The 23,405-nt window shown below is 44.2% G+C and overlaps 2 protein-coding genes across 8 annotated transcripts in view; one reads left to right on the top strand and one right to left on the bottom strand.

Moving 5' to 3' along the window:
- Positions 1–1,513: 1,513 nt before the first annotated feature.
- LOC118892153 (cytochrome b-c1 complex subunit 6, mitochondrial) lies at positions 1,514–9,056 on the bottom strand. Of its 3 annotated transcripts, XM_036846413.1 has the most exons (5): positions 8,595–8,712; positions 5,343–5,369; positions 4,717–4,864; positions 4,446–4,604; positions 1,514–1,734 (listed from the first exon to the last, which is right to left on the bottom strand). In XM_036846413.1, exons 3-5 carry the CDS (start codon positions 4,777–4,779, stop codon positions 1,702–1,704), a joined length of 255 nt encoding a protein of 84 aa, XP_036702308.1. In that variant the 5' UTR covers positions 4,780–4,864; positions 5,343–5,369; positions 8,595–8,712; the 3' UTR covers positions 1,514–1,701. The 3 variants fall into 3 exon arrangements, with proteins under 3 accessions (XP_036702308.1, XP_036702298.1, XP_036702290.1); XM_036846403.1 differs by lacking the exon at positions 4,717–4,864 and having other exon boundaries at positions 8,595–9,056; XM_036846395.1 differs by lacking the exon at positions 4,717–4,864 and having other exon boundaries at positions 4,431–4,604; positions 8,595–8,746.
- Positions 9,011–23,405, top strand: part of LRRC41 (leucine rich repeat containing 41) — an 18,568-nt gene continuing 4,173 nt past the window's right edge. For 3 of the 5 annotated variants that reach the window (XM_036846350.1, XM_036846331.1, XM_036846321.1), the window contains exons 1-4: positions 9,011–9,292; positions 12,825–12,911; positions 14,434–14,504; positions 20,636–21,782. In XM_036846350.1, coding sequence (XP_036702245.1) covers positions 9,094–9,292; positions 12,825–12,911; positions 14,434–14,504; positions 20,636–21,782 — 1,504 coding nt within the window. In that variant the 5' untranslated portion in view covers positions 9,011–9,093. Of the gene's footprint in view, positions 9,293–10,776; positions 11,329–12,824; positions 12,912–12,952; positions 12,976–14,433; positions 14,505–20,635; positions 21,783–23,405 lie in introns of those variants that run through there. The other 2 variants (XM_036846340.1, XM_036846359.1) reach the window with 2 other exon arrangements.

Below are 23,405 nucleotides of genomic sequence, written 5' to 3'. Positions count from 1 at the left end.
TGCTGTTCTTCCTATATTATTTGTCCCATTATTGGTGACGCCAGCTTTCATCTAAGCTGTCTGCGTGTCTTCTACAGTGTACTTTCTTCTTTTGTAATTAATATGTATCCCCTTCTCACCGAACTTTCAGTTGATTCATTTATTAGTATGGCTCATGGATTTGTTTTATTCAATGAGTTATAATCCAGTACTTTCATTATATATTTTGATGCTCAAATCGTCCCAGATTTGGCTATACTCTTGGTATGTCCCTATCATTCTTTGAGCACTTCCTTCTTTCTGGAACAAATGTTCATCATCTTATACTTTCCCCATCCCAGCCCTGGAATCACCCATTTCTCCAAGAAGCCCTGGTTCCTTTTACTGGAGAATGAAGCCCTGTGGGCCAAGGTAGGGAATGTATATATTCCCTACATACACAAATTGGCATCTGTATTTACTAAAATTGAAACCTGTATTTATTTAGTTCATACAAACAACACTGCAGGCTTCATTCTGGTTTTATCCTTTCCTATATTTGTAACTCCATTCTCTGCTAGCTCTCATTATCTTCAATATATTTACTTATTGGATCAATTCCCTGTGTATGTATGTAACAAATCTTCCATTTTCAGCACCGCCTAGCCAGGCACTCTTTTCTCACCTTGCTTTGACTCCAGTACCCCTCTCCCCTCCCCCTTAAAATTTTTTTTTGTTTTAATAAATTTATTTTGGCCGCGTTCGGTCTTCATTGCTGCGCGCAGGCTTTCTCTAGTTGTGGCGAGCGGGGGCTACTCTTCGTTGCGGTGGGTGGGCTTCTCATTGCCGTGGTTTCTCTTGTTGCGGAGCACGGACTCCAGGCACACGGGCTTCAGCAGCTGTGGCACACAGGCCCTAGAGCGCAGGCTCAGTAGTTGTGGCGCACGGGCTTAGTTGCTCCACGGCATGTGGGATCTTCCCGGACCAGGGCTCGAACCTGTGTCCCCTGCATTGGCAGGTGGATTCTTAACCACTGCGCCACCAGGGAAGCCCCCCAAAAAATATTTTTAAAGAAAAGCAATCTTGGGGATATCCCTGGTGGTCCAGTGGTTAAGACTCTGTGCTCGCAATGCAGGGGGCACAGGTTCAATCCCTGGTAGGGGAACAAAGATCCCACACGCCTCATGGTACAGCCAAAAAATGAAATGAAATGAACCATCTATAGATTTCAAATAATAAAAAAGAAAAAGGGGAAAGGGAGGGGAGGGGAGAAAGAAGGAAGGAAGAAAAGCAATCTTGTTGGACACTGAGACCAAAAACTGTCAAAAGACACTTTTGAGATAAAAGAAACGTTCATATGAACTGAGTATTTAATGATATTAAGCAATTACTGTTAATTTAAAGTGTCATAATGGCATCAAGGTAAAATTTTTAAGTCCTTATCATTAAGAGAGATATACTTGCTAGGTAATGGGTACATGGGGGTTAATTATTATTCTGTATATTCTTATGCTTCAAAATTTTAAATTAAAAAAAAAAGGACAGAAGGCAAGACTGCTGATCACTGGACTTTATTAAGATGGAATCATTGATAATTACACAGAAGCTACCAGCCTAAGCCAAAAATCCTTGAGGTTCACATGAACTTAGTTACACAAATAAGAAACAAATGGCATGTTCCAAACCATAAGGAAATATCCCGAAGCCCGGGTGATGAAGCCTGGGGTGAACGAATCTGCACACTTACTTCAAGCTGTTAAAGAGTTTGTGGGCCACCTAGATGGGGGAAAGAAAAGGATGTCATCAACTCGCATCTCTAATGTCATGAGTTCCAAGGGCCTTCATAACCTGGAACAGTACTGCCTCTCCTCCCACCACTTGCCTTCTGACACCCCCACACTCTTCGTGAGCCCTAGTGAACTCCTTTCAATTACCTGAATCCTAGCTCCCTTCTAACCAGAACTCTTTCATCTTTTAATTTTCCTTCAAAATCTAAACTTACATGTTATTTCCTGCAAGCTGTCTCTAACAAGCTCCTGTCCCTCCTGTTTTCCCCACATAAACTTATGCCTCCCATATCACAGTGCTTATTAATTCAACAAATATTTATAAAACATCTACTATATGCCAGATACTGTTCTAGGTGCTGAGTGAGTCACAACAGTAACAAGGCAATATCGCTGTCTCCTCTGGAACTTAGAGAACAATGAGAAATATAATATATATATACTTCTTGTAGTGATAAATGCTATGAGGAAAATAAAATAGGGGCAGGGGGAGGGAATAGCAACTTTAAATAGAAGGGTCAGTAAAGGCCATCCTGAGGTTACACCCAAGAGATTTACCAGTTTACTAACCGTTCTACTTCTGTCTCTGCTGGCTTATAACTCAGTGTAGAACGGGACTATGCTTGTCTCATTCCCAGATCTTAACCTAGTGTTGCCTCATAAAAGTATTTAAATAACATAACATTTACCATTTTAGCCATTTTAAATTATCCATTTCTGTGGCATTAAGTAATTCACATTGTTCTGCAACCATCAACTTCCAGAACTTTTTCATTTTTCCCAACTGAAACTCCTTACCCATTAAATAATAATTCCCATTTCCCCCTCCCTCCAACCCCTGGCAACTACTATTCAATTTTCTGTCTCAATCAATCTGACTACTCTAGATGCCTCATATAAATGGAATGACATTTGTTCTTTTGTGTTTGGTTTATTTCACTTAGCATGTTTTCAAGGTTCACCCATGTTATAGCATGTGTCAGTTTCCTTCCATTTTAAGGCTCAATAATATTCCATTATATGTGTATACCACATTTTGTTTATCCAGCCCACCAATGGACACTTGGGTTGCACCCACCTTTTGGCTATTGTGAATGCTATGAATATGAACATGTATGCACAAATATCTATTCAAGTCCCTGAACAGAGTCTCAATTCTTTTGGGTGTAAACCAAGAAGTGGAATTGCTGGATCATATGGTACTATGTTTAATTTTTTGAGTAAAGTACTTATTTCTTTTTATTGCCAAATAATATTCCTTTATATGGATAAATCACATTTTATATATCCATTTATCAGTTGTTTTGTTTCCAATTATGGCTATTACGAATAATGCTTCTATGAATATCTGTATATAAGTTTGTGTAGAGATGTTTTCATTTCTCTTGGGTATATAACTACGAGTGGAATTGCCGGGTCATATGTTAACTCTAAGTTTAACCTTTTGAAGAACTGCCAGACTTTTCCACAGGGCTGTACCAATTTACATTCCCATAAGCAGTGTATAGGAGGCTTCCAGTTTCTCCACATCACCAACACATTTTTTTTCATGATATGGAGAATTGTATATAAATGTTCCCTCTTTCCACTAAAATCATGTTGAAAAAAAAAGTTGTATGAATAATTGTATATAAATCAGAGGATGGATAAAATATGAACATACATCAATGGAAAGGAATATAATGTCTCTTCATAATATTTTACATGTAAATGTGTTTATTATGATTTCATATTTGTTTAAAAATCTGATAGTATTATACCAGAAAACGTGGTAATCTCTAGACAGTATGATTTCAGTTGGATTTTTGTCTTTATAAAAAAAATTTTCCAGGGAATTCCCTGGTAGTCCAGTGGTTAGTACTCCATGCTTCCACTGCAGGGGGCACAAGTTCAATTCCTGGTCAGAGAACTAAGATTCTGCAAGCCACGTGGTGCAGCCAGAAAAAAAACCAAACAAAAAAAATTTTTTCCTTAACTATCACAATGTGTTTAATATGAGCCTGTGTATGAGTATGTGTACATGTACATTTGTGTGTTTGCATTGTATATTATAGAGTTAAAACAAAATACCTAAATTGGGATTGCTGAAGCATAAATTATGAAAGTTGCCTGAGTGGAGATCATTAACTATTTTAATAGTTATTTAAACTATTAAACTATAAAATAGTGGGGAGTTGTTTATTGATTTATTGACCCCCTTCACCCATTTCTCCCTATCTTTTTGATTATAGCCATTCTTGTGGTATGAAGTGGTATCTCATTGTAGTTTTTATTTGCATTTCCCTAAGAGCTAATGGTGTTAAGCATCTTTTCATGTGCTTATTAGCCACCCAATCAGTTTTAACATAAACAATCATATTGAACTTTGCCTACCCTGTAATTTATTAAAATACCTTACTGTTATATGTAAGGGAGTCAAACACAAGTTTACTTAAAAAAAAAAACAAACAAACAACTTTTGTACCAACTATTATGTACAAGACACACCGGAGGATATAAATTATTTTAAAGAGTAGCCTTTCGTACTTAAAAATACAAAATCCAGTTTCCCCACTGTTTAGCAGTGTAAATTAGAACATCACTTCTCTTCTCTGAGCCTCAGTTTCAGCACTGTCCTGCCTCTAGGATGAAAAGGTGGTCAGCACCAAGTCTTCCCTGGCCACTGTAAGCTTTCCCCTTCCTGACCTTAGGCTGACTTACGCAGTGGTCCCTTGCATGCAAGAAGTCAAAGAGCTCCTCTGTGCAATCCTCTGTCTGTGACCTGGAGGATACACGCTCATCACAGAGCTCTAGCTGCTCCCGAGCCTTTACACATTTCTCCAGCTGCTCGCATTGCTCTCTCACTGTTGTTAGGGGATCCTGAATGAGAAACACACACACACAGAAAACCAAAATGGGGGTTTTAGGAAACCCACAAATCATAAGCTTTGATTAATACAACCACCAAACCAAGGTGCTGCCTCTGAATTACCGTGCAGAAGGCCAGCTGGCAGAGCCACACTGCCGCCAGAAATGGCAGAATGGGGTCTCCCATTCAATTCTGATGCTAAGTAGTAGGGGAAAGTTTCACATTCCTGCCTTCCAGGGTTGCCAGTATGCACTGAAAGCCTCAGTCCTATCTGAAAAACAAGGTGGTAAAGGAAACCTGGCCAAACTTGAAGTAGATCTATAGGAGGCCTTACTTGTTAACACAGCATTTTGGGATATGTAATGTCTGTGAATTTCAATTCCCCTCGTCTGACAACCAGGCCTATGCACCCCAGCTGCCCAGCTACAAAGGCAATGTTACATGGAGAAGGACAATCTAAGAAAGGTTCCTTCTCGAATTTTTATTAAACCACAAATAGCATATGATCGAGTACCAGGCCTTCAAGATGCTACTCTGCTCCCTGATACCATGACTGGAGAAGCCCCAAACACAGAAAAGACTCAGCTTCCCAGGCCCACACGCCCCCCAAACACTGTACAGGAGGTATTAAAGGATTTTTCCACTCCCATTCTCTCTAAGGTGTCAAGAATCCTTAAATTGCCCTTAGAGTTTCATGAAACTCAAACTTTCTTTTACTGAGAAGGTTCCAAACCTGAGACAGCTCTTACCACTAATTCCTCCTCCTCCTCTTCTTCCTACAAAACGAAAACAAAATTAATGTCAGCAGCAATTTTATAACACGTATATTCCCAATCACATTGATGTTGTAATCACTGAGGATAGACATTATTAATCTTTTTAAATTTTCTGTATTTTATGATGGTTTGATGTTTTAGGAGACTTGCTAATCCTGGAGACAGCCCCTCCCAGGACTGGCTAATTTCTAGAGTTAGCAAACAACTTGCCTGGGGGCACGCATTTCATATGCAAACCAACCAATCCAAAACCCTTCTCACCAACCACCTTTCTCTAACTCTCCTACACTAAACCAATTATTGCCCCTGCACTAATCACATCAGGGCTAAGTGTCAAACAAACAGGGACCAGCCCAAAGCCCAGAGCCCACCACGAAATTATCCAATCTTAAACTTGCTAGAGCACACCTATCCTGCCTCACTCATTCCTTTTTCCTTCTGCTCCTGATTGATGCAAGCACTTCCCCATGTAGCCCTGGGTGGTGTGGCCGGCCCCCTTCTCTTGGGAACTATAAGTAATAAACTCTTCTTTCAAAAACAGTTGTCTCATCTTAGTTATGCTTTGAAGAAGGGTGATAAATATCATTCTAGACAGGGCCACTTATATAAACAACTTTTTACCAATTATACAATTTAAATTATTTTTAAATAAATTATAAAGTAGTTTAAATTTAAAAAAAAAAGTTGTCTCCATGCTTGTAACCTTACCCTACCTGACTAAAACAAGTCCTGGGTATATTTCAACAAGGACACACAATTTCACGTTCGTCAGCAACAAACTTAAGTGTGCACAACACTCTAACGTTTATAAGCACTTTCATATCTGTAATGATTTGATTAATCACAACAGTCCCTTAAGGGGCTCCCAGTTTAGGAATAACAAACACTAATTAAACATTTTCTGATATAGATTCAAGCTGTCATATTAAAACTGCCATATCAATTTTAATGTATAGATTTTGCAAATACTATGCTATATTTAATACCTAACTGTATCTGTAGTGTATATGTAATATATTAATGCCCATTAAATGTTTTAATTTTTTCTGAAAAAAAAAAAAAAGATTCAAGCTGTCAGATGTTCATATGGAATCTGCATAACTTAAGTATTTTATTCTAAATTCTGGTAGGTCCCAGTATTACCAGAAATAGCTAAATTTAATCCTCACACCCCAAACCAAGTTAGGAAGAAAGCTAACATTTTTTTTTTTTTTTCTAGGCTCTGAACCTAAATTGGGAACATGAAAATGGCCAAACCTAAACTCTACTTTAGCCAAAGCTTAACTAAAGATAGTTTTGGTCGCTGCTTTTTGGCTTGCTGAGCTCCCAGGACACTAAGTAGACTACCAACATTAAGTGCACCAAAGGTCTACACAACTCCATTCACAAGCTTGAAAACATCAGGCCCTACCTGTTACTCCTGATTCAGGTGCACAACCTTCCAAGAGGAGCAGTGTAAAAAAAATTCCCCTTGGGAGCAACAGCATAGGCCTAAATCTGTGGCTTAGCAACTCAACCTGTCAAAAGTAAGGCATTTGCCTGACCGTGCATGCATGTGTCCACATTTGGGGGAAGGGAAAGAAAAGGCATACATACAGAAAAAAAGAACTAGCTCAGAGATCCTTCACTGTGTTTTCAAAATTCCAATACAATCTGCCCCATTCTCTACCATGACCTTCAGTGAAGGGACCAAAGCTCATCAAAGCTGCGAGTGAGGGGTAGGGCAGGTTCAACTGTAACCCAGGCTATTTATTCTTACAATTAGCAAAGGTGTCTTCTAAACATGAAGATGTTACTTAGGAGGTAAAATTCTAGTTTTCCATTAAACAAGGTTTCTTAACCTTGCTCTTAAAAAAATTCATCCTGAATAAAGTTTTTCCAGAAAACTGAAATCACATTCTGCCTGAGTTAGAAACCGGAAATTAGCATCCTAGAAGCAAGACCTTTATATCCTTTCCCTATTAGCAATGCTACTACACTGATCATTTTATGTCTTTGATAATTTTGTCAAAAGTATCACGGCATGTTTTGGAAAAACAAATCCAAATACAAGTCTGAATATGGACTACTTCATGTAAAACTTCATGTCAATGAGAAAAACCAAGGTCACACTACATAAAAAGATTCAATCTCCAAGAGGAACAGGTTCTTCGTAACAAACTTCAGTTTTCTTATTTTAAAATTGACTACTTGTTTACTTTCTTTTCCCTCATCTACTGCTGTGGTGAGCCCTACTTAACTTTCTGGTATACTTCCAGCTGAACTTCCTGAGGCTGGCTCCGTTTCTTTCTGGTCCTCTTTCTGATAATAAGACTAGAAAAAATTATGGGATAAACTAGTTTCCAACTATTCTGAACCCACAGCTGTCGGGAAGTGACCAGAGAACAAAGAAAAGACAGGAAATGTGATGGGAAACAAAAAACTAGCTGGTTTCTGTAAAACTGTGTAACACTGTGGCTAAGTCTTGGCTCTGGAACCATGCTGCTTGGGTTCAATTCCTGGCTCCAATATTTACTAGCTGTGTGTCCTCAGACAAGATATTTAACCTCTCTATGCTTGTTTCCTCATCTGTAAAATGGCAACACTGAGAGTACCTAATACTTACCTCACAGGACTATTGTGTGGCTTAAATGATTTAGTACATACAAAGCACTTGGAATCGTTAAGCAGCCAATAAATTATTATTACACTGGCATTCTCAGTCAGGGAAAGAGCTCCCTCTTTTATCACAGAATTATACCGCACATCCCCACACTGTCCCCAAAGACACCCCCCCCTCTCCCTCCACCCAAAGAAAAAGAAAACACGTTTTCATAGAAACTAGCGTTAAGGCCAGCTGCCCGGAACCTCCACAGAAGATATGGCAGGATTCCCGACCCGAGCTGAGGCGAGGGCTGGGTTGGTCCGCTTGCTCCCCAAACCCGACAAAACTAGGGGCTCTGAACACCTGACTGACTAAAAACACAGGCACTGCTTTTACAAAAGTTTAGTCCACACAGCATTTTCGCTCTCGCTAAACCTTCACCACATTTATAGAATGGGGAAGCCAAGGCCCAGAGAAAGCCTAGTCATCTACTTGCCCAAGGTCACACGACGAACTCCAGGGAAGGGTAGGGGGAACCAGCTCTCCCGACCCTGCAAACTCTATGCGGGAAACGTTTTTTGGCGGGCTAGGTCCTGAGCCTCAGGGCTACGAAGAGGGTCGAGTTGCTCGCCTGGTCTTACCTCATTGGGATCTCCGGACCCGGCCATCATCCTTTGCTCTTCCTCCAGCACCATGTCCGACTGCTGGTGTGGATTCAACACGAGCAGCAACAGCGGCACCTATTCCACTTCAGGATCAAGAAGGACTTGTAAGGGTCACTCAACGGATATCCGGCGATCTGGCCGGAAGTGCGGCAGACTAGTCGTGGTCGCGAACACACGCTCCGATTGGCATGTACTACTGCTCAGAGGCAGGGAATAGGGGTAGCTGGTATTTGCACCAGAGGAGGATTTGCGAAGGAATTATCCCCTTAATCACGCCAGACCCAAACATATTGACCCTGGGAATTTACTTGAAATACTGGCTTCTAAGAGACTTGGAAGGTATGCAGAAGTATTCGATGTTCCTTTAGCGCAATTCCCAGTCTTCCCCACATCGCTGATGGAACCGTCCTAACTGCTGACCTTTTCAAGATGGTGGCCCGCGAATGCTACTCTCGGGCTCGCGCACCTCCCCAAGATGGCGGCGCCCGAGGCCTGGCGCGCCCGGAGTTGCTGGTTCTGTGAGGTAGCGGCGGCAACGACCATGGAGGCCACGTCCCGGGAGGCGGCGCCAGCGAAGAGCTCGGCCTCGGGCCCCAGCGCTCCCCCCGCCCTGTTCGAGCTGTGCGGGCGGGCGGTGAGCGCCCATATGGGGGTTCTGGAAAGCGGGGTGTGGGGTAAGTCGCGGGGTGAGGGGCTACCTCTGGCAACGAGCGGAGACGGCCCAGCGGCCGGGGGGCGCGGGGGGCGAGGCCGGGAGGCCTGGAGCAAGGCCCAGCCCGGGGCACTGGAAGCCAGACCGTTGGGTTGGAGCATGAATTCCGTGACTGACAGGACTGGGTACAGTAAAGGCGGAGACCAAACCGGCAGGTGGACCCGCACCGCGGCCTGGCCGGGGGGCGCGGGGGGCGAGGCCAGGAGGCCCGGTCTGGGGCGAAGCGGGCCGGGCGACAGAGGCAGGACTGACTAGCCGGGCTGTGGGCACCGAAGTGACACTCGGGCTGGGCCGGGCTGCGGAGTCTCGGATGTCGAACAGACGGTCAGGGATGGCCCGTCTGCTTGGGGGCGGGGGCCGAGGTTGCGAGGCCCGGACGGAGGCCAGGAGGCCAGGCCCGGGGCTACCTAACCAGACTGACGGCGCGGGGCCTCCGGCGTCTGCCTGACAGACCGCGGGGGCCGAGACTCCGGAGGCCAAGCCGCTGGGCGAGGGCAGCCAGTGGACTGGAGAGCGAGGGGATGGGGCTGCCGGCGAGGCCGAAAGGCTTGAGGCGCCGAGGCCTGTCTGACGGCCCGGGGCTGGAGGGAGCGAACAGACGACCAGGGCCTCGGATGCCAAACTGACTGAGCGACGGACTGACGGGCAGGGCACGGAGCGCCGGAGGCCGCTCGGATTGGCCGGAGCGGCGAGGAAGGGCCAGAGAGCGGGTGAAGGGAGGCCGGGAGAAGATCAGCAATCGACGGAGGCGCGAATGACGGACAGGCGGGAAGGGCCACGGAGGCCCTAGGCGGGGCGACGGCCCGGGGATCCCGAACTGGGAGGGGGTGCGGCGCCGCTAGGAGGCCGGGGTCCGAGTGGAATGAAAGGAGGCCCGGGCCTGAGAGCGGCCGAGACCGCCAGGCCCGGCCTGGGTTGAGGGCGCCCAGGCTGAGGAGCAGAGGCGGGCGGCCTAGGGCGCTGGGATGAGGGCCTGGGAGGGTGAACCGACTAGCCCGGCTGGGGGGCCTGGGAGTACGGCGGCGGGGTGGGCCGAGTAACGGAGGAGGGAGGTCTGCAGGCGGATTGGCACGAGGAGGCCGGGCCGTGGGGTGGGTACCGCTGGTCGCAGTCTGGCAGCTGAGGAGGAGAGCGCGGGTGGGCGACCTGGGCACCGACGGTGAGAGTGAAAGAGAGGAAAGTGAGAGCTCTGGGGGTAGGCCTGCCCGCACGGGGCGGAGGGAGGCCTTGGGCCTGACTGACTGCTGGTGTGAGGGGGTGGGGCCCGGAGGCCAGGGCTGAAGTTGGGTGAGGAGATGGCAGGCCAGGCCGAGGGCCCGGGGAGGGGGAGGGGGTGGCAGGAGAGGAGGCCCTGGGCCTGCGGGGTGGGGGGGGGGTGTCTAGAGTAGGCCTCAGGAATGGTGGTGGTGGTGTCTTTGCGAGGAGGAAGGCCCGTGTAAGGTCAGGAGTGGGGGCTTGATGTCCTGGGGTGGGGGGTTTGGGTTACATGCGTGAGGAGGCCGATGTGGAGAAAAGGCTCTGGCGTTTGGGGGGTTGGGCCTCCAGCAATGAGCCCCAAAACTGTGGAGTGGTTAAGGAGGTCCAGGGATGGAGGAAGGCCCTTGGTGGTGGTGGTGGTGGTGGTGGTGGGGACCGATCCTGAATAGGCCCAAGTGCCTTGTCTGCCGGGGGAAAACTGTTAGAAGTCCTCAGGCCTAGTGAGGGGGAGGGGATTGTGGAGGCCCTGGACCAACAGCTAAAAAGAGTAGGGTCAGGCTGACTCATGGGCAATGGGAGAAAAGTCTCAGCGGATCTGTGCAGGAGGCTCAGAAAAATCCTGGGGAATGTGGAAGAAGGTACAGTGGATCTGGCTGTGTCAGCCTGGACCTTCCAGAATGCTAAACCTGGCTACGAGGGCAGAGGACTGGGGGTGGAGGCCCGAAGTTGGGAAGGGGAAGCATTGAAGATGTGGGCTGGAAAGAAGCAAGGAAGAGCCTGGCTTAAGAAGAATGGAGAAAGGTACAGAGGAGTTTGTGAATAACGGGATGAGAATCTCTGTGGCTGTGAGAGGGGATGGCTAAACAAGGGAGCATTATGGACAGAGGAGGAAGAGCTCCTATGGGCCTAGCCCAGGTGGACAGTCACACAGAATCAAGCTAGGTCTCTTAGAAGGGCCAAGTAAGAGGCCTGCTAAGCAATGCTATTTTGGAGGAAGGTCTCAGTGTGGGCTAACAGCCAGGAAAGCCTTCCTGGAAGTAGTGCACTAGCATTTCTTTGTGTAGAGAGAGAGGAGGGGAAAACGAGTGAAGGCAGCAGGAAGGGATATAAATGAGGAATAGAATAGGTATGTTATACCTTGAATGCCAGGATATGGAACTTGGACTTTATCTTGAATGCAGTAGAGTGACTACATTAGTATAATAGCATAGGGAATTAATGCTTTTCTTCAGCAGGTACATTGAGTACCTACTATGTAGAAAGAATTGTACTAGGCTCTTGGATATCTAGACTCAGTTATTGCATAAGTAAAGATAAAAGGAGATCCTGGAATGTAAGTTTTGAAAGAATTTTCTGAAGTATCAAGATCTTAAGACTTGTTCTTGGCAGGACAGAGATGCTTTTGACAGGATAAGAATAATAATCTTAAGAGGTAGTTATTATTATCTCAATTTTAAAATTGAGGAAACTGAGGCTCAAAGACATTAATTTGTCCATGAATTCATAATTAAGTGGTACAATCAGGATTTCACCCAGTTTTGTCCAATCTAGAGACTAAACCATTTAGCCACAATACTGTAATGCCTCTCAGATCTAGGGAAGTTAGCAAGAGCAAGTTTTGTTTTTAAGATATATTGAATTAAGAGTATAGAGCCTAATTATTTCTATTCTTCATAGGAAAGTGCTAGTTCAGGGTATAGTGGGAGCCCAAAGGATGGAAGTGGCCAGTTTGGAAGAGTGGGAAGGGAATTCAGGAAAGGCTTAATAAAGGGCATGTGATACGTGAAAGATGAGTAATTGATATGCTGAAAATGGCAAGAACATTCCCAGTGGAGAGAACAGCATGACAAAGGCACAGGCAGAAAGCAGGGAGTTAGGTAACTGAAAGAAGTAGTTTAGTATGGCTGAAGTGTAGGAGGCAAAGCAGGGAGCTGGAGAAGTTAGTAGGGCCCAGATTATGAAGGACTTTTTTTTTAATCACACATATTCAAAAGAACCTTTTAAATGCGGAATGGTCCATTAGACTTGGGCAGAAGTGAACTGCCAGCTCCTAAATGAGCCTATCAGCTTGCTTTGTGGGATTATCTCACCCTTGAAGACATGCATGCCCCTGAAATTCCAGCTGCCAACTAAGTGGCTGAAGATAAGTGGACCAGAGTTTGAATTAAACTTAGGTTAGCTTCTATAAGTTCCACTCGTCAAGTGAGAAGTCTGCCCTTCTGTTTTCCTTTCCAGTAGGATAAATAATGCTTGCAACTCTGGGAGAAAAAAGTAAATTTTATGTTTGGTTTTTGTAGCCCTCCCAGGCCCAATACTTCAAAGCATCTTACCTCTGCTCAATATATATTACTTGGAGAGGATTGAGGAAACTGCCCTCAAGAAAGGTGAGTGTTTTTCTGTCTTTTTTTCAGTCACTGATTGTAAGCAAGGCACCATGATGTTCTTCAGGTAAATATTACACCTGATACCTGCATAGAACTTCATGCTTTTCAAAAAGTACCCTCACACCTATTTTCTTATCTGATTTCTCAATGTCCTGTGAAACATAAAACAAGTATGTGATCCCTATTATACTAATAAAAAAGAAACCACAGGCACACAGTGATTAATAGCAAAGCCAAATAGAACCCAGATCTTTTGCGGGATCTTAGTTCCCCGACCAGGGATTGAACCCAGGCCCCGGCAGTGAAAACACCAAGTCCTAACCACTGGACAGCCAGGGAATTCCTGAACACAGATCTTTTTTTTTTTAAGTTATTTTTTTTTAATTAATTTATTTATTTTTGGCTGCATTGGGTCTTCGTTGCTGCACACGGGCTTTCTCTAGTTGCGGTGCGCGGGCTTCTCATTGCAGTGGCTTCTCTTGTTACAGAGCATGGGCTCTAGGCACATGGGCTTCAGTAGTTGTAGCTCACGGGCTCAGTAGTTGTGGCTCGTGGGCTCTAGAGCGTAGACTCAGTAGTTGTGGTGCATGGGCTTAATTGCTCTGCACCATGTGGGATCTTCCCAGACCAGGGCTTGAACACTGTGTCCCCTGCATTGGCAGGCGGATTCTTAACCACTGCGCCACCAGGGAAGCCCCAGATCTTTTTTTGTTTTAAATAAGCTTCAGTTACAGTGTTTTTTTTTTTTATTCATTTTTTATTTATTTTATTTATTTTTGGCTGCATTGAGTCTTAGTTGCAGCACGCGGGATCTTCGTTGAGGCATGCAGAATCTTTCATTGCGGTGCCCGGGCTTCTCTCTAGTTGTGGCGTGTGGGTTTTCTCTTCTCTAGTTGTGGCGTGCAGGTTCCAGAGCACGTGAGCTCTGTAGTTTGCAGCATGCGGGCCCTCTAGTTGAGGCGCGCGAGCTCAGTAGTTGTGGCACGTGGGCTTAGTTGCCCCACGGCATGTGGGAACTTAGTTCCCTGAACAGGGATCGAACCTGGGTCCCTTGCATTGTAAGGAGGATTCTTTACCACTGGAGCACCAGGGAAGTCCCGAACCCAGATCTTTTGAATCTTAGTTTTTCTAATTTTTCAAGCTGCCTCCCAAACCCCTCATTGGACACATCTGTTAACAGCTAACATTCATCTAACTAACCCTGTTCCAAGCACTGTCTTAGGCACTTTACCTGGAGAAACTCATTTAATATTTTCAACAACTCTGTGAAATTGCTATTATTAACTACATTTTATAGATAAGGAAACTGAGGTACAGAAAAATTAAGTAACTTGCCCAGGGTTACACTGCTAGACTATGGTTTGCTGATATTTAAAGCCAGGCAGTCTGTCGTTAGAGCCAGTGCTCTTCACCACTCTGCCGTGTTGCTCCTGTGAACCTAGAAAAGGACATTAAAAGGCTGATGTACTTCACTCATGGAGACCAAGGGGCAGCCAAGTAAATGTGATATTTCTCTCTACAGGCCTCTCCACTCAGGCCATTTGGCGCCGACTATGGGATGAGCTGATGAAGACAAGGCCTTCCAGTTTGGAAGTAAGTTAAGGCACCAGGTAGAACTCTGGCCTGACTTTGCACAGTGACAGCAGGAATAGCACACAAACACAAGCTGGGTACTGGTAAAGTGCAGGGGCAGGCATGGAATGAATTTGGGAAGAGGTCTCTGATGGCTTGTCACAAAGTTCTTTTCATTTGACATTTGTCACTGACTTGCTTGTTCACCATGTTTGCAGCTGACACAAAACAGGGAAAGGTAGTGATCACAATGGATGGCAGAACCTGGATTCAGGTCTTGACAGGGCTGGAGCAATGGTCAAACCTAACAAGATGAAATTTAGCAGAATAAACCAACTCTCCACTTGAGTCTAAAAATTCTAATTGCATGACATCAGGGTAGTGGGTGGAGGGGTCTGGCTTAGCAGCAGCTAGTATAAAAAAGATTAAGAGGGTTTAGTCTACATTGTGCTGAAGCCACTCATATAATGACTGTATCCTGAGCTGTGTGAACTAATGTAACTATAATGTAGACTGAAAGACAAGGGGGATGATAGACCTGCTTGACTCTTCAGTGGTCAGGCTATCCCTGGAGTATGGAGAAAGAAGCCAAAGCCACATCATGTGAGTCACATTTGGAAGACTGGAGATGTTTTTCCTGAAAAAGAGAAGACTTGGGGAACATGAACTGTCTTGAAATATTTGAAAGAGGGATTAACAGACTTGTTCTGGGTGGAAGCTAAAGGAGGATAAATTTTTGCTAAACTGTAGAATTTTTAAACTCTAAGGTTATTGGTGATGAAACAAGCTAATTCCAGAGGTAATAAGCTTCCCATCACTAAGTGTTTAATAGAGTCTGGATAACCACCTGACACAAGGGTAATGTATCAATAGAAGAAGTTCGGCATTATTGGAGATATTGGACAAGATGACTTTTAGGGGTCCTCTTAGCCCTTAGAATAATAAGATTCTGTTATTCATTGGTTCATATATAACTCACTGGAGCTCTCATTTAAACAGAATTCCTTTTGCTGCTCCATAATTAGGTGACAGGACAGATTGAGTTCAATAAACATTTACTCAAACTTACCACATACCACGTCTTATGCTGAATATTAAAGGTATAGACACAATCCCTAATCTTGAGGAACTATCAGTTTAGTGGGGAAATCTGCAAACAAATACATCATGTATGGTAGGGCAAGTGGTATGATCGAGTGTAGCGAGGAGGTTGAAGGAAAAGGGAGTAAGAAAGTCTTTCCTAGGAAGTAGTATTTGAACTGGGCTTTATATAGTGAATGAGGCCAAATGACAAGAGAACAAGCTCTTATCAGAAATTGGAGATTTATTTTGTGGGGATATACTGGGTTCAGTAACATTCAGCTCCATTTCCACTTCCAGATCTAGATGCAACCCCTGGAGCTCAGCATAATGACATTGAGGCCCAGTGAAATTATCAGGCATTATATACAGGAGTTAGGCCTCATGAGGAAGAGAAGTGGACACAAGAATGTTGAGAAACGGCAACAGCTTCCTGCAACCTTTAAAGAAACATGAGATTCACTTTGTCACAGTGTCTCCCAAGTAGTGTGGTTGACTAGCAGGTGATGGAGACTGTAATATCTTTCTCTTTGAGAAAGCTTTTTCCACCATTATCTCAAGCTTCCTGGGAAGTAATGTCTATTTGTTATCTGTTTCCTTGTCTCAGAGTATTTCAGAATATATAGGATGCCCCAGGCCTGGTGGCCTAACAGTCACCTACACACAAGTCCTGACTTGGAGCATATCCATTCCAGAGGGTGTCTGCTTCCACTTCCCACTTTTGCATAACAGTAACCTTCACTTCATTCATAATTCAAACAGTTATTGAGTGACTATTCAGTTCCAGGCACTACGCTAGGTTCTAGGTATACAGTGGTGAGCAAGATAGACAGAGCACCTGATTGCTCATAGAGCAATAGTATTTCAAACTGTGTAGTACTAGTGTATATGTTTATTAAGAGATCTGCAGAATAAAATAGATATTCTGGAGACAAAGCAATGGGGAAACGAAGGATTATTCAGTCAATGATTCTCTAGTAACTGGTTAACCATTTGGAAAAACTAAAGTTAGTGCCTCACTTTACAGTATACTCAATTTCTATATAGATTAAAGATTACATTGTAAAAAGTAAAAGCACAAAACAATTTTAAAAAAGAATAAAGGTGACTGGTTATCTAATCTCAGGGTGGAGAGTGCTAGTAGATAGGCAGAACCAAAAAAGAAAATATGGACACATCTGGCCACATAAAATGCCAACACTATAAATACAATTTAAAAGGTATGTTAAAAAAAAACCACTATAAATACAATTTAAAAGGTACGTAAAAGAATGTTTGCAACAGTATTTGCAAAATAAAAGGATACAGAAGATAAGACAGAGGCGAACAGTAGAATAAAATGAATATAGATTTGGACAAGTTTCAAAATATACAAAAATCTCCAATAAAGTAAAAAATGTTCAATCTCATTAATAATAAAAAAAATGGGAAAGTAAAATTATACCTCTTAAATTAGTGAAGTCTTGTTTTAATTTGGTTTTGTTTTAAAAGATAATTCCAGGGATGGGTAGGACTTGGCATTTTAATATGCTGTTGGTGGGAGCAGAAATGTTACAACTTTCTTGGTGGGCAATCTGGTGATAATTGTCAAGAGTCTTTAAAATATTCAAATTCTTCAACTAGAAATTTTAAGAAGTATATATCTTATGGTATATAAAATTGAGATACTCATGAAGATTTATTTCCAGATGTTCATTACAGCAAAGTTTAATATAAAAAGCTAGAAACAATTTAAGTATTCAATAATATAGAAATTATTAAATATAGTACATCCATATTTTCAAAGTATTAATAAAGTCATTCTAAAAATATTTAAATACGTGGTGGTAAAAATGTTTAATGATGTGGTGATATGTAATGTTTAAAAAAAAAGCCCAGCATTTGAAACTGTTCAGAATTGTCTCAGTGTTAAAAACACAAATACTTATAGCTCATCACATATACATATACACTCCAAAAAGTTGGTTTACACATGATTTTTGATTTGCTTCCTTATAGTTCCACAAACAATATTTCTGTTATCAGAAAAACAGTGGACGATATATAGTTTATGAGCATTTGCAGGCTCTAACAGTTTAGTACAAGAAAATATTTAGCTCTCCCTAGTTTGTACACACTTCTTCCTTCCCTACCAGTACCTGAGCTGCCAGCCCGTTGTGGATGGGCCAAGGACTAATTGTGTTGGTAAGCAAATGTCATGTCACCTCTTTGGTGGTGCCTCATTTCCCCTACTCTCCCCCAAAAGAAAGTATTTAAATCACTTTGCATTGTCTGAACTATAGTGTATGAGTCCACAAAATGAGTGGCTTGGACTAGATCTCTCAGGTATTTTTCAGCTTTTAAGTTTTAGCATAGAGTCTTCTACAAGGTGGTAATGGAATAAAATACAGTGAATTGATACCTGCTTATGCATTAATTCATGAGAAAGAAGCCATTGCAATAGTCGTCAACTAATTTTACATACTCATTTAATTTTCACAACAACTCTGTCATGTAGGTATAGTTATCTTCCTCAGTGTACAGATGATGAAACTGAGGCAGAAAGAGGAAAAGTGACTTACCTAAGGTGACAGTTCATGAATGGCAGACCTGAGATTCAAGTTGAGGCAGTCTGCCTCTGGAGTGCATGCTCTTAATCACTATGTCATGCTGCTTTCACTGTGGTTATCACAGGTCTGGGGTGTTCCAATTTCAAATATTCTCTCCTATTGTCTTTGTAAACCAATAAAATGTCTGAAAAACCCAAGTATTTAGTTATCTAAAGTTCATATTCCACATGCCTTATAGTCGGAAACAGCCACAATATCTTGGTTCATGTTCACATCTTTGTCCATATTTTAGGCCCAGATCTCATGGTAACCATCTATTTCACTTGTGAAGTTGAAGCCTTGCTAGGGATACCTGCAAGTATTTTTCAAGGCTGTGTGGGCCAGCAAATGTGTGAAAAAAGTGCTAGAATGAGGCAGGATTAAAGGATTCAGGAATAGCCTCTTTGCTTCCACTTAAGGCTGAGTAGAGATTTGGTTGCCAGGTATTTTTTCCTGCTGCCCTCAGGCCCCCACACTGCTGCTGGAGGGGCCTTTCTCACTTGTTGCTGCTATGCAGTTAGCTTAAACATGAAGTCGTTCCTAATTATTACCACAGCAGGGTCTTGGGGAATAGCTAGGGCAAAGGGAATGACACTTTTGCCTGAGAATAGGGGCCCACCTCCTGCCAAGAACCTCATATAAACTGAGGGTCAATCTGGTATGAGGGAATGCACGGAGGCAGGGTAGATACCAAAGGAAGTATCTTATTTTTAGCCTTTGGAAACCTCAGGCCCCACTACCTTCAGGCTGAATAAGCACCCTGCTTACCAGGCTCTGCCTCCATCCAGCCCATTTCACATTTCCCATGTGGGGTAATTATTATCATTAACAACAGAAGTTACATTTTGTATTTTACAGTTTACAAGGTGCTTTAAACTTGCACTGTCTCATTTGATCTTCACAACAAACCGGTGAAGCAGGTGATATTATCCACATTTTACAGATGAAGAAAGAGGTTTAAAGAGGTCCAGAGTATAGTGGCAGAGCTGGCACTTTTATCAAAGTCATCAGACTTTCTATGCACCTTAGGAAAGAATGGGGACTTAGAGAAATATCAATATTTGTCTCAATGTGTCCTTTTGGGGTAGGTAGCAGTAATTCCTAATCTCTGATATATACATCAGAATCATCCGGGGAAGGTTTAAAAAATAAATAAAGATGCCTGGACCTTACCTCAGATGTAACATAATCACCAAGTCTGGGTACATGGCATATGAATTTTGGGAAAAAGCTCCACAGTAAATTCTGATGTATATCAAAGCTTAAAAATCACTTGTGTTCAGTTCTTCTAAATGTATCAGAATAGCCTGATGAAATCTCATACCCATCAAAGCAAAGTATTGCCTTGGAGAAAACTAAGACTTGCTGCCTCCTCTCCAGGAATTTCTAATCTGGTTGGGATGAGATGTGTATACAGGCAGAGACTCAACACCATGAGACGTATCTACCAATGTCTAAGACCTGAGTAGTCAGTATCAGAGTTCCAACAAGAGAGGAAGGGGGAGGGGTAGAAAGTGGGGCAGACAGTCAATGAGACGAACAGCCTCAAAGAGCAAAATGTTCGTAGGTCCTTTCATGAAGTCTATTTGATCTGGCAATGGAGAGCATTTCTGGCAGAGGTAGGAAAGGAAAAAGAAGGCATGTTTGGGTCAGTGAGGTGACCAGTTTCACCAGAGCAAAGCATTCATGAGCAAGATGTGGCAGATAAAGCTTCTCAGGTAGGCAGAGGCTATATTGTGGACAGCTTTCCCTGCCAGCCTGAGGAACTTCAAATGTGCTGCAGCACTGATCCCCTAAGCAGTGGGGAGACATTAGGGGTTTTAAAGGAGAATAATGTAATCAGAGAGTTTTGTTTTTTAATACAAAGATGAACCCAGTGGACTTGTGCAAAAGTTTGGGAAGGGGAACAAGCAGAGGAATCAGGAAGCTAATGAAGTAGCCAGATGTTAGGTGATAAGGGTCTGAACAAAGGTGGTAGTGTTAAGAATGGAAAGTTAGGATCAGGTTCTAAAAACAAGTGTGGAAGAACTTACAGGGTTGAGTGTTTCACTTGGGAGGCACTATAGCAATAGTCTCTGGAACCAAATTTCCTGGGTTCAAATCTTTTTTTTTTTTTTTTTTTGGCTATGCCATGCAGCTTGTGGGATCTTAGTTCCCCGACCAGGGATTGAACCTGGGCCCTCAGAAGTGAGAGCTCAGAGTCCTAACCACTGGATCACCAGGGAATTCCCTCCTGAGTTCAGATCCTAATTCTGCCCCTTAACTGTGTAACCACAGGCAATAACATTTGTGCCTTGGTTTTCTTACCTGTAAAATGGATCTAATAGTAATATATACCTCAAAGATGTGAGGATTAAATGAATTTGCATACATTATTTAGAACGTTACCTGGCTCAGTAAACAGCTAGCTATTGGAAGGAAGGAAACTGGGTTCCATGGGTAGCACTTAGTATCACAGCTGTCTGGAATGTTCTCTGCTTTCAGAGTGTGACCTGTTGGCGAGCCAAGTTTATGGAGGCCTTTTTTTCCCATGTTCTACGTGGGACCATTGATGTGTCTTCTGACAGGCGTCTTTGTGACCAGCGCTTCTCACCTCTCCTGCATAGCTCCCGCCATGTCCGGCAGCTCACCATCTGCAACATGCTGCAGGGTGCAACTGAGCTGGTGGCTGAGCCCAACCGCAGGGTTCTGGAGACCCTGGCCAGTTCCCTGCACACCCTCAAGTTCCGCCACCTGCTGTTCTCTGATGTGGCTGCTCAGCAGTCACTTCGGCAGCTGTTGCATCAGCTTATTCACCATGGGGCTGTCAGCCAGGTGTCGCTGTACTCCTGGCCTGTACCTGAGTCAGCCCTTTTCATTCTTATCCTCACCATGAGTGCTGGCTTCTGGCAGCCAGGCCCTGGTGGCCCACCCTGCCGCCTCTGTGGAGAGGCCTCCCGAGGCCGGGCCCCATCCCGAGATGAAGGGTCCCTCCTGCTGGGCTCACGCCGGCCTCGCCGGGATGCTGCTGAGCGATGTGCTGCAGCCCTGATGGCCTCCCGGCGGAAGAGTGAAGCCAAGCAGACGGCCAGAGCCGCACCTGCTGCTCGGGTAACACGCCGGAGCACACAGGAGAGCCTGACAGCAGGCGGGACAGACCCTAAGAGGGAGCCGCTCCCTCCAGCCACTTCCCATGAGGCTCCTGGCACCAAACGCCCACCCTCTGCTCCAGCCACCACCTCCTCTGCCTCTGCTTCCTCTTCTTCCACATCCTCATCTAAACGGGCTCCAGCTAGCTCAGCCCCACAGCCTAAGCCCCTAAAGCGTTTTAAGCGAGCTGCAGGGAAGAAGGGTGCTCGCACCCGTCAGGGGTCTGGTGCTGAATCTGAAGACCTATATGACTTTGTTTTCATTGTGGCGGGTGAGAAAGAGGATGGGGAAGAGATGGAGATCGGGGAAGTGGCTTGTGGAGCATTGGATGGATCAGATCCCAGTTGCCTGGGGCTTCCAGCACTGGAGGCCTCCCAAAGATTCCGCAGCATTTCCACCTTGGAGCTCTTCACAGTTCCACTCTCCACAGAGGCGGCTCTGACACTGTGCCACCTGCTGAGCTCCTGGGTGTCTCTGGAGAGCCTCACACTCTCCTATAATGGTGAGTGCCCTGGAGGGGCAGGGGTTGGGTCTCCCAGCAGCACCAGCTGTGTGCCCAACCCTGTGGAGGGGAATAGGGGGGTATGATCAGGAAGCTGGAGATGTGGCCCTACCCACTTCACGGGAGGCAGAAGGCACACACATGAAATAGTGGCAGACTGTCGGTGCTCGAGAAGATGAACACAAGGTCTACAGGCTTGATCTAGTTGGAAGCAGAGGTTCCTGAGGGACAGTGAGAATCTGAAGAATGAGTCTACCTTAGATATGGTAGGCAAACCAAGGACAGGTGGGAGAATATAGTGTATACAGGGCCAACCAGGGCTGAGGTTGGATCTCACTAGTCATATCAAAGCAGCTATACAAAAAGGTGTGGGACACCTTTTTTTAAAAAAATCAGACCAGCAACCTACAAAACAGCCCTCAGTTCTTTCCTATCTGGTTGTGCCCAGCTAGCCAAATTTCAGTTCTGGCTAAATCCAGCAATCTGCCCAGGTTGCTGAACACTGCTAGAGAAAGTCACACAACTGCAGATTGGTGCCACTATATACATTCATGGTCATCAACCTCATATGAACCCTGTTTGCAACATCAGCTCCATTCCTACCCTACCACTTCAAACCCTTCTTTTCCTCTCAGCAGATGACCACCTACTTTACAGAGAAAATAGAAGCCATCACACATAACTCCTTCAACTTATTGTTAACCAACCTATAAACTCCTACACCTGCACTCTTCCTTTCTTCCTCCATCACAATGGGAGAAATGGCTGCCCTATCTAAGGCTAACTCTTCTGCCTGTGCTCTGGATACATACCCTCTTACCGCCTGAGGAAAGCACATTTTTCAAATGCCTTAATAAGAGCTAACTTTTATATACTGCCTACTATGCATCTGGCATATTTTAAATATTCTTTAACTAATTTAATCCTTACAATTCTGAGGTCAAGTGACTTGCCCAGGATAAGTTAGTAAATTGTAGAGCTAGAATTCAAAGCCAGGTAACCTGGCTCCAGAACTCATACTTATAAACCACTTAATGCTGCCTCTCTTCTCTCAATCAGGTATCCACCAAAAACTACCACCACCACCTCCATCTATTCCATTTATTAACTACTGTCCTATTCTTTCATGCCCTTCAGAGACAACCTTAAGAGTCATCTGTGCCCTCTTCTCTCACAGCCACTCCAGCCTTGCTTACACCCCATCTACTGCATTGAGGACCTCGAGGTGACCAAGGTCATCCTTGTTGCTAAGTCCAATATATACCTTTCAGTCCTCATCTTAAATTAATTCTCGGCATCATCTGCTATTAAGTATTGTCTTCTTCATGAAATAGTCTCATTTCTACTACGTCAAAATTTTCTGATTTTTTTTCTCCTCCCTTTCTGGATATTCTTAATGTTCAGAGAGCCTCGAAGTTCACCCACTTTACACATGCTTCCTGGACTTGGTTTCAAAGACCAACTATGCTGAAGACACCCCCATTTTATGACATTAGCCCAGATCTTCCTCCTAAACTCCAGACCTATTTATCCGACAACTAGGTATCACAGGATTCATAAACCACACTCCCCAACCTGAATGCATCTTCTTCCTTCTAAACAGACCTTCCTTCTGTTCTCAAT

Source organism: Balaenoptera musculus, chromosome 1 (assembly GCF_009873245.2).
Source record: "Balaenoptera musculus isolate JJ_BM4_2016_0621 chromosome 1, mBalMus1.pri.v3, whole genome shotgun sequence".
In the NCBI taxonomy this organism is placed as follows: Eukaryota; Metazoa; Chordata; class Mammalia; order Artiodactyla; family Balaenopteridae; genus Balaenoptera; species Balaenoptera musculus.
This window is presented reverse-complemented; position numbering and strand designations above follow the sequence as displayed.

Excerpts from the sequence above, each read along its gene's own strand:
- LOC118892153 (XM_036846395.1), bottom strand. The coding sequence starts at position 8,648 with ATGGTGCTGGAGGAAGAGCAAAGGATGATGGCCGGGTCCGGAGATCCC. Across the intron at positions 5,370-8,594 it reads GGTCCGGAGATCCCAATGAG|GAAGAAGAGGAGGAGGAGGA; the intron begins GTAAGACCAGGC and ends TTCGTTTTGTAG. Across the intron at positions 4,605-5,342 it reads AGGAGGAGGAGGAATTAGTG|GATCCCCTAACAACAGTGAG; the intron begins GTAAGAGCTGTC and ends TTTCTCATTCAG.